The 18,092-nt window shown below is 41.8% G+C and overlaps 1 protein-coding gene across 2 annotated transcripts; it reads right to left on the reverse strand.

The window, feature by feature from the left end:
* Positions 1–1,574: 1,574 nt before the first annotated feature.
* LOC138620955 (pyridoxal kinase-like) lies at positions 1,575–9,588 on the reverse strand. Of its 2 annotated transcripts, XM_069698634.1 has the most exons (11): positions 9,329–9,588; positions 7,815–7,869; positions 5,409–5,513; positions 5,076–5,159; positions 4,928–4,962; positions 4,724–4,809; positions 4,511–4,556; positions 4,299–4,410; positions 3,931–4,067; positions 3,304–3,370; positions 1,575–2,899 (listed from the first exon to the last, which is right to left on the reverse strand). In XM_069698634.1, the coding sequence occupies exons 1-11, from the start codon at positions 9,407–9,409 to the stop codon at positions 2,772–2,774; spliced, it is 936 nt and encodes a 311-aa protein (XP_069554735.1). In that variant the 5' UTR covers positions 9,410–9,588; the 3' UTR covers positions 1,575–2,771. The 2 variants fall into 2 exon arrangements, with proteins under 2 accessions (XP_069554735.1, XP_069554736.1); XM_069698635.1 differs by lacking the exons at positions 7,815–7,869; positions 9,329–9,588 and adding an exon at positions 6,178–7,298.
* Between the last annotated feature and the right edge of the window lie 8,504 nt (positions 9,589–18,092).

An 18,092-nucleotide genomic window follows, 5' to 3' on the forward strand; every position in this document is an offset into this window, starting at 1 on the left:
TTAGCAACAAAATGCCAGTCAAATTATTGGTTGGGTCCGTCTGACTGATATATTATCACATACAACCTCATTAGATCAATAAAACTGAAGCATCAGAGTCAGCAGCATGTTGCAGGTGGAGCGGCTTTGAACTACTTCATATAGTTTTATATCCAGGAACACCAGATAAAACTGAAGGGCTGTCAGAAGATTAGGCCTCTTGGGAGAGGAAGAAAGAAAACCCCCCAAAATATGAGGAGTTTCGGAGGGAAACTTTTTAATATATAAGAAGCCAAAAAATTTGGAAACCACTGGTTTAATCTCTAACAATGTTGTGTATTAATAATGTTTGTTTTATTACCCAGTGTAAAATATTAATCATAAAAATAACTAAAGCTATAGTGTACGAAATGTAGTTAAGTATAATATTTCTCTCTGAATGTAGTGGGAAATCATAAGTAGGATAAACTGGAAATACTCGAGAAAAAAAAAACCAAGTACCTCAAAATTGTAGAAAAGTGCTAGAGTACGGTAAATGTACTTCGTTACTCTCCACCACTGCTGGTGTTTTTTTTTTCTCCCAAGTCCTCCGTTACACAGCCAGTGTCCTGTCATTAGTTCGTTCACTTACTGAGCAGGTGTGGATGGTTTAGACCTCTTTAGCCCTCTGCTGGCCAACATGAAGAACTACACCCAAACCAGGAAATCAGCCAAGCAAATGGCTCACTAACTTCCTATTCATTACTCCCTTTTGAGACCTTTTTTTTGGGTGATAAATCTGGTCAATAACATACTGCCTTTTCTCTTTCTGAAATCAGAATGAGACATGTTCATGACCTTTCACTACAACATTTCCATCTTTTCTTTTTCTCAATGAAGTCTAGAGTTTCTCATTCAAGCCACCGTTTGTGAATACTTGCTACAGATAGATGTCTTCTTAATTTCGTTGATGTGTTCAGGTTGCAGTTGGGCAGACATGTTGGCCTGTCTGGTTATCTGGGCTAATGCTGGCTATTTATACTCTGGATTAGTGTCAGCAAACCAAAGCTGTTGTCACCTGGCCCAAATCATTCAACATTGTCGGCACCTGGTGAGACAACTAAGACATGCAGACTTGATTGACTTTATACTTTATTTCATGTTCTTTTATTTCTTTACCCTTTTCATTTTAAAAAATACGTTCCCGTTAAAATACACAGATAAGTTGAAATGCAATCAGGGTACATTTAGTACATTATAAATCTATATATTTTGTGTAAATCTTGGCGTGATTGCACAGGTCAAGTTTTTTTTTCCATTTTAATTTTGGATTGTTTCCTCGTCGTCAGTACCCCTGTTCAAACTGAACTGGATTTGGGGATTTTAAGCCTGCATCTCTCACATGTATGAAAGTAAGAGTATGCATGTGTTGTCAGTTCTATGCAGATGTAGTAAAATAACCACAGGGAACAATTAGGTCCATCGTGTGAACTTATCGAACAGCACGCTCCGTTAAACACACTTAACGGACCTAAAAGCTGACCGTATCTCATCTTGAAACCTAACCTGAAACCTACCAGAAGAATGAATAAAAAAATACAAATAAAATTAAGAGATTGAGTAAAAGATTAATACTTTATTATTTACTTTTCATATATTGCTCCATGTCAGAGCAGCAGCTCAAGGTTTGGCACATGGCTTTCTAACATGATGCGTGAGGATCAGCTATTAGCACAGAAAAACATTCAGCCCCGATGTTCTGCCTTTCCTAACCCTGGTAAGGCTTTTATACAGCGTGGTCACTCTTTTTATCGAGATATGACAACAATCAGAAATGAAAACAATGATCATTAGTAAAATATTAAAGATTATCTGTGCAAATACCTCAATTTGAGATGTTTAAGACATGGATCTAACATGTTACACCTGCTACGTCAAGAAAGTGTTGCATAATTAAAAAAGGACGTGAAAAAACCTTTTCAGAAAATTGATTAAAGGAAATTTTTTTGACATCAGCTATTATTACGGTTATCATTTAAAAGGTAATTTGTCTAAAATAAAAAAAAAAAAGTGAGATAAATTGGGAAGCTGAAACTAAACTACCTATTAATTGCATACGATGTTTTACATTTTGGGGGAGTTACAATACACATTTCTAGAACTTATAATGCATCCAATCTGAACGCATTTTAAGCACATTGCATGCATTCAAACCATTTCATTTAAAATAAGTTCAGAAAAATATGCACACTGCTTTTACATTATGTGCTCTGGCCAAACCAACATGTTTTACATTTATTACAGTTTTTATGGATGTGCTTATGATGCCTTGTGAGCGACACACTTGAAGTACACGTGACTCGTCCTGACTTATCACAGTCAAAACACGTACAGTCATGGTCATGCATACATCACTGGATTAATGTATTTTCTATTTAGCTAAACTGGTATGAGTTGTTTTATATCCAGAACTAATTTGAACTATGTTAAAGAGGATTCAGGTACATTTACACGATCCTTAAACCCAAACAGCGTTAGCTGATGTTTGTTTTAAATCAAGGGCAGATGACGTCCACACAGGCCATAGCAGAGACACGTATGGCAGTGATTCCAGTGTGTTTGTGAACAGAATGTACACACAACAAATCCTGCTGACCGCTCATGAAAACATACAGTGGTTGTACTCCCTCATAGATTCTGTAAGGCAGAGACACGCGACAGTCCTCGATCTAAAAATCCTACAAATGTGTGGCAGACCGCCCGGATTCAAAGCAGATTTGAACCAGTGAACGTTCACAGAAAAGTCACCGTCCTCACTGGGCAGACTTTTGTAGGACCTTAGCTGCCACTACGATGGCGGGGTTCTCGATGTCGGCTTTGCTCTGAACCATCCTCAGCTCCAGCTGTGCGGGACTGGGCCTTTTCCCAGGACCAGCCATCTCTGAAAGAGACAGAGAGCAGCTGAAGGACGACAGCAGGTTTTTCAACTGTGTTTACTTGTCAGTCTAGAAGTCTGTAATTCTTGTCTCAGTGAATTTTGTGGCTTTTATATATGCAGCTATAAGAGAAGTAGGTTCGACAACAAGTTCACTTGTTTGCCTCTTTCCAGATATAAATATATTTTACTCAATGCCTAACATAACAACTAATTCTTGAAATAACTAACGATGAGGAGACTGATGCAATCGACTGAGATGTACATCTTGACATTTGTTTCTTGAAATAATGGCAGCGGCCTCGACATTAATTAAACTACTGCTGACTGTGTAAATACAGAATTAACGACAGAGGGGAGCAAAGAGTTTTCTTTGTTCAGTAAACAACTGGAGGTGAAACAAACCCTACCATTGGCATAAGTGATGGTCCTCTGAATGACATGGTGCATGACGGAAACGGTCTTTTCACAGGCGGTCTGTAAAAAACACAACAGGAAGACTTTGTTACATTCAGCTAGGATTCACTTATGAAACAGAGAAAAAACATATTTAATGGCTTCACATACAGGAACACTATTTCAACTCAGTACTCCTGAAAATAAATGAATGTTTGGGGCTGGGTATCGTGGAAAATTGTTGAATTGTTAGCAGTTCCTGAATTATACTATTTTCAATTTCCAATTTCATAAAATCAATTAAAAAAAAAAAAAAAAAAAAAAATCAAAAAAGTTTACATTAGACATTACAAATCTTGGAGAGTGTAAACCAGGTAATTGTCCGTCACCGCAATTTACAGATGCCCCATAAACACCTCACATATAGGCTATTGGTAGACACTAGCTAATGGTATATACGGTAAACACTGTGGCTCAGCTACACTGAGTTTGAGTTGAGTTTGTAGCGTCGGTATCAAAGTTTAGTTCTAAATGATAATTCAATACCAGATAGTACAGAAGCAGGTCAGTCGGTGCAATTTAAGTTTTGCATTTAAATTTAAATTTGCAGTGTGGTTCGCAGCTCACGCTGTGTTACTGACCTTCAGGTCTTTGGGGTGATGGTGAGTCCAGGCTAACAACATGGCAGCAAACAGGTCTCCTGTTCCCACAAACACAGCATCGGCTTTGGGGATGTCCATGCAGATCTTCTGAATGGTGTTGGTCCCATCCGGTTTCACTGCAGTGAGCAAGACACACAGAGTGATGGTCAGCAATGACAGGGAGAAAAACTAACAGCGGTTTGCCATATTTTTATGGAGTTCATCATTTTTATCAACCATAAATCAGCATCAGATCCCCTTTAATCACAACACCACAAGGAATTAAAATCTAAAGTGCGACACAACAAAAAGTCTTCTCTATCAGCGGGAAGTAAAATCTCTGTCAGAAAGTTGGCCTGGTACTTTACAGATTTTTTGGCTCCCGAAGGCCACCAGGAACTGGTCCCCTTGTTTGGAGGTCAGGTCGGTACTGGTGAGGACCACGGTCTCTGGACCCATTTTATGAAGCAAGTCCATCACCTGGAGAACAGAGAAGGTCCCATTTCCTCAAGCTTTGTAAGTCTTCATGTTACAAACAAAATCCAAACACAGCAGAGCAGGAAGTGTTTGTGAGACTCACCTCGATGGCGTCTTGCTCCGATTTAATTTTCCTCCCAGTTAACAACCTGAGTAAAAACAGAGTCACTGATCACATGATCCCACTCTGCCTTTAGCATCATCTCTATTAATCACTTTTACAAGGTAGCTTTAAGGGATTTTTTATTTTTTTTAACTATGGTGATTTATTCTTTTTTTTTTTTCATTTTGTAATGATCATTTCAAATAAACTCACTCTGCTTCAAATTGGTTGGGTGTGAGGATGTCGGCCAAAGGCACTACTTTGTCCTTGTAGACTGGCAGCAGTTTCTCTGGAACGTACTGAAACAGGCAGAAAAAAAAAAAAAAAATTCCAAAAGCATGTTATTAACCTTTTTTTTTTTTTTTTTTTACAAGTAACAAGTGATTGTCCTCAGCTGTATTAGTTTGGGATTCTTACCATAGCACCGTGATCTCCCATAACAGGATCACAAACTGTGGAGAGGAAATCTCAAAAATTAGCTTTGTAATATCACATTAAGACAAAAAAACTAAAAATACCCACAGTCAAGTTTTATTTCAAAATAAAAACCTAATTTTACACTCACCATATACCAGGCTGGGATTGGCCTTCTTCAGCTCCTGAATAATATCCACCACCATCTCCAGGAAGGATGTGTCCCGGCTGTACCCTGGACAGAGAAATCATAACGACCATTAAAAGAATTGAAATAAAACAGGAAGTGTTTAACTGACTTTACTGTCTAGAATTTATTCTATCTGCCAAAAGACAAAAAAAATCAAATTAAAAAAAAATAATTAAAAAAATGCAAATTTGCTTCGAGCTAACTCTGTTGAAATGTGCTGTCTCTGTAAAAATAAACAATAAAATAAGAACTTTTCTTTACTCGAGTCTACACGGAGACACTTGTGGGACTCACCTGTGAGGATGTAGTCATAGTGGGTCACCTTGTTGAGCTTGATGCCCTCATATAACTCATTCAGCTCCTCTGCCGTCAGTACTTGTCCCTTCCAGTGGGCGTAGCCTGGAGAGAGGAAACAGCATGCAGGACACGTTGTAGATTTCAATGCTAATTTGATTTCATTAAAAGCACAAAGAAACTAAAGAAACGGAGGGGTGGAAAAAAATATTTCGCTGTGTTTCAAGTTCTCACATGCTGATTCAACACATTTAAAGGAAAAAAAAATGTCACTTTGAATTTGGGGGAAAAATGTGTTTCCAGGCCTTTTGAGAATAAACAGGGGACCATGACGCAAACATTCGCACTACTTAGACTGATGAAAACACTGCTTTAGTGCATTCACCCTGCTGTGTATAAACCTACTAAGTAGACCCTCCCCCTCCTTGCTGTCTTTCCACCCTTCCTCCCCCTCTGCTGAGGTCCCTCTCCTCTTTCTGGTGTCCAGGGCCAAACGGGGCCTCCAGAAGGACTGAAAGGGATGCTTGTGTCCCGGCTCCCAGCTCCCTTCTGTCTTTGTTACCCTTTCCCCATTAACCTAGAATAAACCCTCAAAAGCTGTTTGGACTGCAAATGATTGGATACATAATGGACACACACACACACACACACACACACACACACACACACACACACACACACACACACACACACACACACACACACACACACACACACACACACACACACACACACACACACACACACACACACACACACTTCAGTATACTGGAGTTCACATGGAGTCCAAACTTGACCCCGAGCCAGAGAGTGCGCCTCCTGCAGCGAGGATTTAACAAAGAGCTCACAGCAAAGTAGGAGCACATGCTGCAGTTCAGGGGGAAAGAAAGTGAACATTTCAGAATATTAATGTTGTTTATACACACTCGTACAAACTAGATGTACCATTGCAGCCTCACAGTAGTGTAATTTAGTCCAAATGTTCCAGGCTGACCCGTTTGGTCTTTAAGAAGAGCAGATGTTTATATTGATTCAAGGGATTTCTGGGTAAATGTCGCCTGCCCCTGTGGTGAAAGCACATTCTTCACATACTTTGGCACATGAACTCAGATAATAATCCGATCATCTCTGCAGGTGTCTTGAGCCTGCTAGTTTCAACATGTTATTGTTTTCCTTAATGGGGCATTGAGTAACTTTTTGGGTGTTTATTGTGTGACTTTAATATGGAATATCTGTGAGATAATGATAACCCCTGTTTGTGCCCCACATGTATCAGCATACATTTTCATTTTTGTAAAAGTTAATAAACAGGCGATGTTTAAAAAACCCAGGAGGTCATCTGAAAAGCATTTACCACGAGTTATCTCTGGGATCCCTCAAGTTGAACCTTTTTATTTAGTTGTGACTCTAAACTGGTCTCCTACATACTGCCATTTCTGTTTTGATATGGAAATGCAGATAAATTTAGGAAACAAATACAAGTTTTGAATCACGATACATGTTTTAAAATGAGGATTACTGATGGTGCCTTCAGTGCAAGGGAGACACAAAGACTGTGAGGAACCCGCCCAATGATTTGCTCATGGAAGACTCAAACAGAGGTGTAACCAGCTCCATGAGTCCTTTCACCCTTCAGTTGTAAATATTTCCGTTGTCTGAAGTCCAGACTACCACACACACTAACTCAATACAGGATCTACTACATGATAACCTCAACTACGACTATATGAGAAGCTTCATGGTGCATTGTTGGATAATACTAAAATAAATGTATGTTCTATGGGGATTTTAATCCATGTACCACTTAAATCTGGTTCAGGAGGGTTAAATTATTTTAAATTAAGCGCAATTACCAAGTATAAAAATTATAGATTAGGATGATATCAAGTTTTCTGTTTTTTTTATGAACTTTTATCTCTCTTTATAAATTACATTTTTTTTTTTTTTTTTTAAAGTATGCAAGTGTGTAAAATAGTCTAGTAAGCATCAACAGCCGCTGCCCTTTGAATTACTGGAGAAATCTGAGATCACTGCTGAAAGTCCAGTTCATGCTGTCTGCGTGTCCAAAATACTTTTATTGGTCTGTGTGACGTAACTTTTGTCATCTTTACAAGTTCATGAGTGTCCACACGGACCTGACTGTGGACATTTGCCTGCAGACGCAAAATGTGTGACCATGCAGGCTGACTGCGTATCGCCAGGAAAACAAAATGGATGCTTGTTTTAAGGAGATGCTTTTTTGAAGCGATTCCCCGTTCAACGCCTTTATAATTCATCATTTAAGGATACACAGATGGCGTTAAAGGTAGCAAACGGTTGTGTTGTCACAAGTAGAAAAGGAGTCAATCTACATTGTGAAACTGAATTGAGAAACTCAGCGTTACTCTATTAAATCGCTCGGCCAACCTGTGTGATTGGAGAACTGCACAGAGTTGATGGAGTCCACTTCAAAGCCCAGCACCTGAGAAAAGAGAAATAATGCAGCTGTGAAAACAGAGAATAATAAAGTTTGAACGACGCTCTGAGTTTCACTGTGAGAAAAGCACGGGGAATTACTGAGCTGCTTAACATGCAAAGTTTCAGCCACGGTTTCCGTTTCTTCAATGGCCATTTTTGTAAACAATATGAACATCAACCAGTTGAGTTGTGAAAGTTGTTTAAGAGCAGAAGCAAGAAAAAAAAGATTTTCATGCCTGCTATTATTGGTACGTTTGCATAGTTGGTGTAGAGAATTATTAAAATCTAGATATTCAAAAACATAAAGCATCAATAACAACAATATACTCCACACAATAGGGCATTTACTAGGTCCAAGTCATGTTCATTATTAAGATTTTAACTTAAAATATTCAAAACTTTATAACAATAATCAACTGAATGTGAAGAAGTAAGTTTTGAAGTCAAGTCAAAGACATCAGTGTATTGTGTTGCGCAGATATCGACTCAGGCTCAGATACTAACGCCGAGCTGTCCCCAGATTAGTTAGGACAGATTTTTGTGACAAGCTTTATTAGTTTGTCATCTTCTATTGCAAACACACCAAGTTTACTGACTTCATTTGGAGGATTCAAAACAGATCTTTTAGTGCAGCTAATGACAACACAAACCGTATACAGTGGTAATTATGGTGCATATGTGGTTTTGCAGTGTCTGTTTTCTTGCTACTGTGGTCTTAAAGTGTAGATTAGCAAACTATAACCAGGACGATAGGCTGAACCGAAGGCCTTTTTTTTTTGTTAAGTCGCTCCACTGATGACTTTACAATCATCACAGCTAGGAAAATACATTTCAAAGGAAACTACTATTGCCTAACGGTGGAGAAAGATTACGAAACTCTGAGGACAGACTAAAAGCTGAAGTGACTCACTATCGCCTCCTAACGTACGAAGGGGTATTACAAGACAGGGCTTAAAGCCTACATATCGCATACCGCCTTCTGCATGGAGAAAATCTACCAAAATAAGAGTAGGAAAATGCCTTCAATTGCTTTTCATGGTCCAAACTTTTGTCTAGTAAATTAAATTCAACACAACAAACATTACCACATTGCAACACGTACAACTTCTGGAGGAGGTTTGCTCTGTCTGGTACCTGTAGCTACCCTGAAGTGTGCTCGGTGACATTCACACCACCATGTAACAGCTGGTTTTGCAGTATTTAAAAAAAAAAATTTTTTTTTAGATTTGCAGCCGTCAAGCTGAGAGACCAGAGAGTCAAACACGGAAAACGGCCTGCGACGTTTCCGTCAGGGCAGAAAAGGTTTCTGACGTTACAATCAAACGCTCCTCTCACCAATGAGGAACTCGCCTTGCTTCCCTAGCGGTTTTACCGTGTTGATTTCTGCACGGTTTTGTCTCTCTTTCTCGACAGCTCTCGGGGCCGTTTTCAGCAGCGAGCTGGAGGTGAGTTCCGGTTTTTACCTGCAGCGGGAATGTTGCCGACTTGTTCCCAACGTATCCCCTGACAACATGACTCTGGACGGACAACACACGACACTCCATTACCGCAATTTGCCTTTAAAAACGTAGACAACTGACGCTAATTTATCCTAAAACGGCATTAAAAGTGTGCACGGGCTCGGACACGCGGAAACTTAGCATGTGGGGAATAAGTCCTGCACTGAAGGGCGGGAGTCGAGCTGCCGATAGTGACAGTTACACTTTTTCTTCCGGCAGCAAAAAGGACGCCTATGGCGGTGCGTTCAAAGGATCGCTCGGAATGTGGGAGACACCGGCTCCCTAACGGAAAATAAATATTAGGAATAATTTTCCGTTGAGAATAAGAATAAAAATGAGAATAAAGCCGTTTGAAAATGAAGTTAAAATTCTTTACAATAAAAAAAATAAGTAATGAGCCATACAAAGATCCCCAAAACACACAAAAAAGATCCAAAACATAGAAAATAGCAAGACAGAAAAAAAAAAAAATATATATATATATATACTGTGGAATTAAAATCGTGTCATATATTATCATTGTTTTATAACTAGAAGTGTTTTTATATCTAGACGTGTCGTAGGTTGTCATTCTTAGAACTGTAAAAATACGTGTACGAAGAAACAGAAGAAGAGGAAGTACTGGTTCTTCTTATGGTACTGGAGTGTGCGATGAACGCACCTTATTAGGAGCGGAATGTGTCTATAGAGTGTACCACGTGACTGCTTCGGGAAGTGGTTCAGATTTTGCCGGGAGGTTTGACAGCAATATAAACCCCTCAGGCTCCGTTCAAAATGTGGGTTGTTGGTGGAGAGTTGCGGTCAGCTGAGAGTTTGGATAGTTTGGATAGCGTTTATTTAGTTTGGAGAGTTTAGAGAGAGAGAGAGAGAGAGATAGTTTGGAGATTTAGGAGAGTGAGGAGAGAAGGATAGGTGATAAGATGGAGCCAGCCAGGAAGAGGAGGATTTCCCCTGTGTGGGAACACTTTGATTTAATAACTCCTAATAAGGTAAGCTAAATCTAACTCTATTTCAGACACATTAGGTTTGCTTATCAAGAACTGTATTTTTCACAGTTTCTTATTTTATTCAAAGGTGAGGTGTTTATTGTGCTCCAAGGAGTTGGGGTACAATAACAACACCTCATCCATGCTGAGGCGTTACTGTGCCTTGCATGAGAATAAGGAGGAAACTGGAGCTTCACTCAGCCAAGGTAAGTCATTACAATATTGTTAGGAGAAAGTTGTTTTGTTACTCACAAACTAATGTGAGAAGCAAACCCACAATCTCCAAGGCTGGAACAGTTAGTTCCGGCCTCCCCCGCCTGCGCACCACAGACCGTTGTTTTATATGATAAGAGGAACCCTCCTAGAAGAATAGGAAGACCTCCTATTAGCCTCCCAAGGAGGCCTCTGTCATGTGATAGGTGAACAGTGTTGTACATACATCCCCGACATCACAGGTAACATGACTGTCACTGTAGAGCACCTAAATGACTTATTAAAACAGATGAAAAAGGACGATGTACTACCCGAGTCAGGGTGGGATTGGTGGAGCTGGCTCTCCTGGGGAGACTGGAGAGGAAAGCTACTCACCGCATTAACACCCGTACTTTTCATACTAATCCTGTTTTGTGTTTGTACTAGCTGCATTATTCCGATGATGAAGAAGTCTGTTACAGGTCTCGTAGCAGTACAAATACAGGCAGCATTGACACCCTACCACCCACTGCCTACCAACGACGTATCCGAAGGGGAGGACTCTCAGACTGACAGCTCTGACGAGGAGGCTGAAGACTTTGTATGATTAATCTGCTGAAATAATGATGAAGGTGTAACCGAAAGCCGATAGGACTGGTTACAAGCCTGAATGTAATATTAAAGATGAAAGGTCATACATGTTTATATTGTACATATGTTTCTGAGTAACAACAGGAGGGAATGTTAGGAGAAAGTTGTTTTGTTACTCACAAACTAACGTGAGAAGCAAACCCACAATCTCCAAGGCTGGAACAGTTAGTTCCGGCCTCCCCCGCCTGCGCACAACAGACCGTTGTTTTATACGATAAGAGGAACCCGTATGACTGATTCCTCCTTCCAACTGTTATCACTTTCCCATGAACAGGGACTGCCCCTGCTCAGCTATGTTGTACACAAGCTTCTGCTATAAATAAAGGAAGAAGGAGCTGTTCAGCGCGACTCTGTCATAGCGACGTGTGTGCGCTGTGCAGGGTGCCCTTTGTACAAAGTAAGATTCTGTGTCTGACTTCTTTGTTGTTCTCTACACAGGTCGAGTGATAATCTGTAGGATTCTCCCGACAAATATTACAAATGCACCATCACAATTTTTCCCTGTTCACTTTTGTTTATTGTGCAAATAAAGACAGGTAACAGACACTGTATTTATTCTCTTTTAACCAGCCACCAGGAAACAAGAGGTGGGTGAAGCCCTCGTCTCCATGATAGTGAAGGACACACAGCCCTTCAGTATTGTGGATGATGCAGGTATGTATGGGTGCATGCATGAAACAAATGAGTACTTTATTGTGTCTCACAGTTCAGCACTATCTATTTTTTCCTTTAGGCTCTGAAGGCCATGGTGGAGGCCAAGTATGAGTCAGCTAAGGAGAAGGCTAAGGCTAAAGTGGAAAAGGTGGCTGCTGTTAGCCTTACTTCTGACATGTGGACATCCACAAAACCAAAAACTGTTGAGAAACTGTTATTTCTGAATAAAAATGAATAAAATGTCCCCTGTCCTGTACATCATTGTCCAAGTTACACAAGCATATTCAGTCCCCTCTTCCTAGTTCCACAAGCACTTCCACTGTCCTCTGCCTGCTTAAGCCCATGCCATTTTCCTAAAGTGACAGAAAAACATTATTACACAACCTGCCATATCATATGATACTACCATTTTGGGAAAATTTACACACAGAATACATTCAAAAAATATTTTATTATGCACATATGTGATAATTTATGTACAGAAATTATTTGGTCATACATTTTTGTAATTCATAGTCATTCCCAACAGCCATAACAGACACAAAAATTCAATGCATCACATGTGGTTCAGATCCAGCTGCCTGTGATTATACACTTGGCCAGTAGGTGGTTTCGTGTGCACATGAAGCTTCGAGTAATGAACCCTTTCTCGAACCAATTGGCTGAAGTGGTTCGATGCCTCATGAGGCTTCATCTCACCATCACTAGTCTATAGGGCATCGAGGGAACTGAAAGTGCTAACTGTCTGTCTCAGTAACATCACAAGGTATTGTTGTCTATAGAAAACAGGAACTTGCGTGGGCTCGCTGCACAGGGTGCAGTTCACTGTTAGGTGAGAGCACGTGCGTAGGGCAAAAGGACAATGGAAAAGTACTGAGACAGACAGCTTACATAAGTTTCCCGCCCAGTTATATGTAAGGCCCCCTTTGATTAGTATAAATGTGTGTGACAGCGAGTGGGAAGTCAGACCTCAACAGAGAGACCTCTGGTTGATGTTGGGCTCTCCAAGATATCTTGTATGCTTTGCCGTGACAAAGACGATTGGTAAAAGACTATCATCTGCCTGGCGTTCTTTGTTGCAGCTTCTATCAATGGACTCGGAGACATCAATTTTGATTTCAACAATACATACAACAAATATCTATTTAAAATAAATAGACACAGTGAATACCAACAGTTGAGTATAAGCTATTCAATAGAAGTGAGGGAGTTCCACAGTGGCCCGACGAGCAAATCACCACTCGTCACATCAAGAGTAAAGATGGCGCGCTAGCGGCAGCCTGTTGCAGCAGCTCCCCTCCCCGAGTGTGTTGTTTATTAGTATTTTTTTAAGCCTTTCTCCTCTTCGTAGTTGTTTTGTTTTTTTCTTTCTCTCGTGTGTTAAGTTAACGGTCAGACAATGGACTGTAATTTTTCCACGTTTCTGGATGGGGGCACTGTTATTATTTACTCGCGTGATCAGCTGATCGCGCTGAGTAGCCTTCTACTGCTGCTGCCCGGAGCGAGGCCTGAGATCCCCGTTGAACTTCGGAGAAGACGGCGGGGTTGCAGAGCCGGAGCTAAGCTGAAGGCGGAAAGGAGGAAATATAAACCAGCGGTACCGGCGATCTTAATGGGGAACGTGAGGTCGTTGGCCAACAAGACGGACGAGCTCGGCGCGCTGGTAAAGACCCAGAGGGAGTACCGGGAGTGCAGCATCATGTGTTTCACCGAGACATGGCTGCACTCACATCTCCCGGACCACAGCGCGGCCGTACCCGGCTTCAGGACCGTTCGGGCGGACAGAGACGTTGTTCGGAGCGGCAAGAAGAAAGGTGGAGGGATTGCAGTCTATGTGAACGAGAGGTGGTGCAATCCCGACCACGTGTGTGTGAAGGAACGTTTCTGTATCCCGGACATTGAACTGCTAGCCGTGGGGATGCGCCCTTATTATTTGCCGAGGGAGTTCACGTCCGCCATTGTTATCGCTGTGTACGTTCCTCCATCAGCTGACGCAGAGGCAGCAGTGGACACCATCCACTCCACTGTATCCAAACTGCAGACCAAGCATCCCGGTGCATTTTTGGCAGTTACTGGAGACTTTAACCACACCAGTCTGGATAAAGTACTGCCAACTTTGCACCAGTATGTGAACTGCCCCACAAGGAACAATAAAACTCTGGACTTACTGTATGCTAATGCCATGGATGCATACAGTACTACTGCCCTTCCCCCCCTTGGTAGATCAGATCATAACCTGGTCCTGCTGACTCCAAAGTATGTCCCCCTGGTGCAGAGGCAGCCTGTGACCACCAGGACTGTGAGGAGGTGGACACAGGAGGCTAAAGAAGCCCTGCAGGACTGCTTTGAGTCCACGGACTGGGACGTGCTGTGTGGACCACATGGGGAGGACATCAACAGCGTGACGGACTGTTTCACAGAATACATCAAATTCTGTGAACACACCACCGTACCATCCCGGACTGTAAAATGCTTCCCCAACAATAAGCCGTGGATCACCAGTGACCTGAAGGTGCTTCTTAATAAGAAGAAAGCAGCTTTCAGGTCTGGGGACAGGGAGGAGCTCAGGACAGTGCAGCGCCACCTGAAGGAGAAGCTCAGGGAGTGCAAGGACTCCTACAGGAGGAAGCTGGAGGCCAAACTCCAGCAGAACAACGTGAGGGAGGTGTGGACCGGTATGAAGGAGATTACTGGGTTCAAGGGGAGAGAGAGACAACCAGGGGGCTTCCTGGTGAGGTCAAATGAACTAAACTGTTTCTTCAACAGGTTTAGTTCACCACCCTCATCTGTCTCCTCCACACCTCATACCTCCCAAACACCTCTGCTGCCTCCTCCCCTTCCCCCTCTGTGCCCCCTGGTGAACTGCATAGAGCCCTCAATCTCAAAGGGCTCTTTCTCCATTGACACCTCGACCCCCCCACACACACCCCTCTCCCCCCTCTCTGTGACGACTGGCCAGGTTAGGAGACAGCTGGAGAGAATCCACCAGCGCAAGGCTGCAGGACCTGACGGCATCAGCCCCGTGGTCCTGAAGACCTGCGCCGTCCAGCTGGCTGAGGTCCTACAACACCTCTTCAACCTGAGCCTGAAGCAGGAGGAGGTCCCGGTGCTGTGGAAGACGTCCTGCCTGGTTCCTGTCCCCAAGAAGACGACTCCATCTGGCCTCAACGACTACCGACCGGTTGCCCTCACATCTCATGTGATGAAGGTGCTGGAGAGGCTGGTCTTGGCCCACCTCAGGCCGCTGGTGAAATCTTCTCTGGACCCTCTGCAATTTGCGTACCAGCCTCATGTGGGAGTGGACGATGCCATCATCTACCTGCTGCAATGAGCTCAGTCTCACCTGGATGGAAACGGTGAATCTGTGAGAATCACTTTCTTTGATTTCTCCAGTGCATTCAACACCATCCAACCACTGCTGCTGAGTGAGAAGCTGCGGGTGGTGGGGGTGGACGCGCCCACCGTCTCCTGGATCAATGACTACCTGACAGGCAGACCACAGTTTGTCCGTCTGGGCAGTGTGCTGTCTGATACGGTGGTCAGTGGTACTGGAGCTCTTCAGGGAACTGTTCTGTCTCCCCTCCTGTTCACCTTATACACAACTGACTTCCAGTACAACTCAGAGTCCTGCCATCTGCAGAAGTTCTCTGATGACTCTGCAGTGGTAGGATGTATAAGGGATGGACGGGAGGATGAGTACAGGGCAGTAGTGGAGGACTTTGTGGAGTGGGCGGGAAGGAATCACCTGCTCCTGAACGTGGCCAAGACCAGAGAGATGGTGGTCGACTTCAGGAGGAAGGCGACGGCTCCACAACCGCTGAGAGTTCTGGGAGAGGAGGTGGACATGGTTGAGGAGTACAAGTACCTGGGTGTGTCCATTGACAACAGACTGAACTGGAAGACCAACATCAATGCTGTCTACAAGAAGGTGATGAGTCAACTCTTTTTCTTGAGGAAACTTCGATCCTTCAATGTGTGCAGCGAGATGTTGGAGATGTTCTACCAGTCTGTTGTGGCCAGTGCATTGTACTTCGCTGGGGTCTGCTGGGGGAGAGGAGGGGGAGGAGGGGGAGAGAGGGAGAGAGGGGGAGCAGCATTGGAGCCGGTGACACCAACAGACTTAACAAACTGGTTAAGAAGGCCGGCTCCATCATCGGCTACAAACTGGACAGCCTGGAAAAGGTGGTGGAGAGGAGGACGCTGAACAAATTATTGTCCATATTGGATAATCCTGACCACCCTCTCCACCACCTGCTGCAGGGACAGCGGAGCACTTTCTCTAAAAGATTCCTCCAGCTCCGCTGTCACAAGGACAGATACAGGAGATCATTCCTGCCCACTGCAATAAGACTGTACAATAACTCACCTCTGGCAAAATCCATCACAGTACAATTACACTGTTGACTGTGTTTCTTGGTTTGTTTGTATATAATATATATAGATATATACTGTACTGTATATATATATAAATATATTAATATATATTTACTGTGTTCTTGGTTTGTTTGTATATAATATATACAAGTAATACTGTATAAACTGTGCATTTTATATTGTATATTTTATATTTTTATTTCTTACTGCTATTTACGGCTATTTCATTGCTTTTCTATTATTATATTATATTCTAGTATTTTATTCTATTATTTCTATTATTATCTTATTGCTTCTGTATGCTGCTGTAGCGAAAAAAAATTCCCCTCGGGGATTAATAAAGTAAATACCTACCTACCTACCTACCTACCATCTGGTGACCAGAGGTGACAGATTTTGGCACCATTAGTGAGGCCCTGCTGGAGGATCCCAGGCAGCGATTTGGCTTATGGTGATATGATCCCTTTTCTTAATACTAGTTAACAGCTTGGCAGCAGCGTTTTATATCAAATGCAGTCTTTGAATGTTTTGCTCGCTGATACTAATACAGTGCATTACAATAGTCAAGTCTGGATGAAATAAACATGGATGACCTTTTTTTTTTCAGTCACTCTCAGGAGGATGGGATTCTCTACCGTGACTGCATCGGCATCAAAATACACACATTAATAGACAGTTGTGGTGATTACATTATAGCTGCCACACTGTTAGTCAATTCTGAATACTTGTTCAAAAAAAGGGCCTTGTATATGAATGAATTCAAAATCATCATGTAGCGCTACCCCACAGAGGAAAAGCCATCAAGTCAAATAAACCTGTGCATTCGGTTTGTTTGAAACTGTTCAAGAACTTGTGTCAAAAAGTCAACACCTATTGTAAGAAAAGGCTACCGTGTCGTTATTTATTTCTTATAAAATGCTTGTGAAACCTATTAAGCCCCTCTTGACAAGTTTGACATGTATTATTGCTTCCATACTGTTTTCCACAGACCAAGTGTAGGTCTTTGTTATCAAAGTGTAAACACACAACTCTTCAAACTGAGAGCAATTCTGTCTTACGTAATGCATGTAACCAAATGTTCAATAATGAAAACAATCGCTCCTTTAACCCATGACCTTTGATCACAATTCTTCCATCTGAATAACTCTCATGATCCAAATTCAGATGACTTGAGGGAAGTACTGTGGCTACCACCAGAGGGCACAACAGCGCAGAGATTTGCTCTGAGTATGAATGAATGAAAAAGAGCAACATGAAAAAACAACAACTGTGAAGCGCATGCAATGCACTGAGGACACTTTTTAGAGTATATATAAGTGGTGATATGAGGTAAAAAATTGAGTTGTCCTAATTTATTTATTTATTTCCTGTATCTATAAATGCTGCTGTAGTGAAAAAAAAACGTCCCCTTGGGGATTAATAAAGTATCTATCTATCTATCTATCTATCTATCTATCTATCTATCTATCTATCTATCTATCTATCTATCTATCTATCTATCTATCTATCTATCTATCTATCTATCTATCTATCTATCTATCTATCTATCTATCTATCTATCTATCTTATATTAGGATTAGTAAAATCAAGTAGGCGTCCCTCTTTAAAGGGTTATGTGAATTTTTGTAGGTCTCTCCATGTTCAAACCCTGACAACTGCTTACAAGAAAAGCACTTTATGAGAATGAGCACCTTGTACAATATCACAAACTCTAAATATTGAATCTGTGGCTTTTTTAAAAAATCTCGTTTGAACTGCCCCTCCTAAATGCTGCAGTTAATCAGTCCAGCTAAAACTGTAAAACAACAGGCCTGCAAATGAAGCAGCCAGAAGTCCTGAAGATTTCTCATTCTGCTGTTGACGCTGCTCAG

This window comes from Brachyistius frenatus, unplaced genomic scaffold (assembly GCF_029030835.1).
Source record: "Brachyistius frenatus isolate BFR_SWC_R1_liver_20210118 unplaced genomic scaffold, ASM2903083v1 Contig_27, whole genome shotgun sequence".
Lineage (NCBI taxonomy): Eukaryota > Metazoa > Chordata > Actinopteri > Embiotocidae > Brachyistius > Brachyistius frenatus.

Bases quoted from the DNA above. Each gene is read 5' to 3' on its own strand.
- LOC138620955 (XM_069698634.1), bottom strand. From the start codon at position 9,409: ATGGAGTGTCGTGTGTTGTCCGTCCAGAGTCATGTTGTCAGGGGATAC. The intron at 5,160-5,408 runs GTGAGTCCCACA...TTCTCTGTCCAG, and splicing joins CTATGACTACATCCTCACAG to GGTACAGCCGGGACACATCC. The intron at 3,371-3,930 runs GTCAGTAACACA...TGTTTTTTACAG, and splicing joins ATCACCCCAAAGACCTGAAG to ACCGCCTGTGAAAAGACCGT.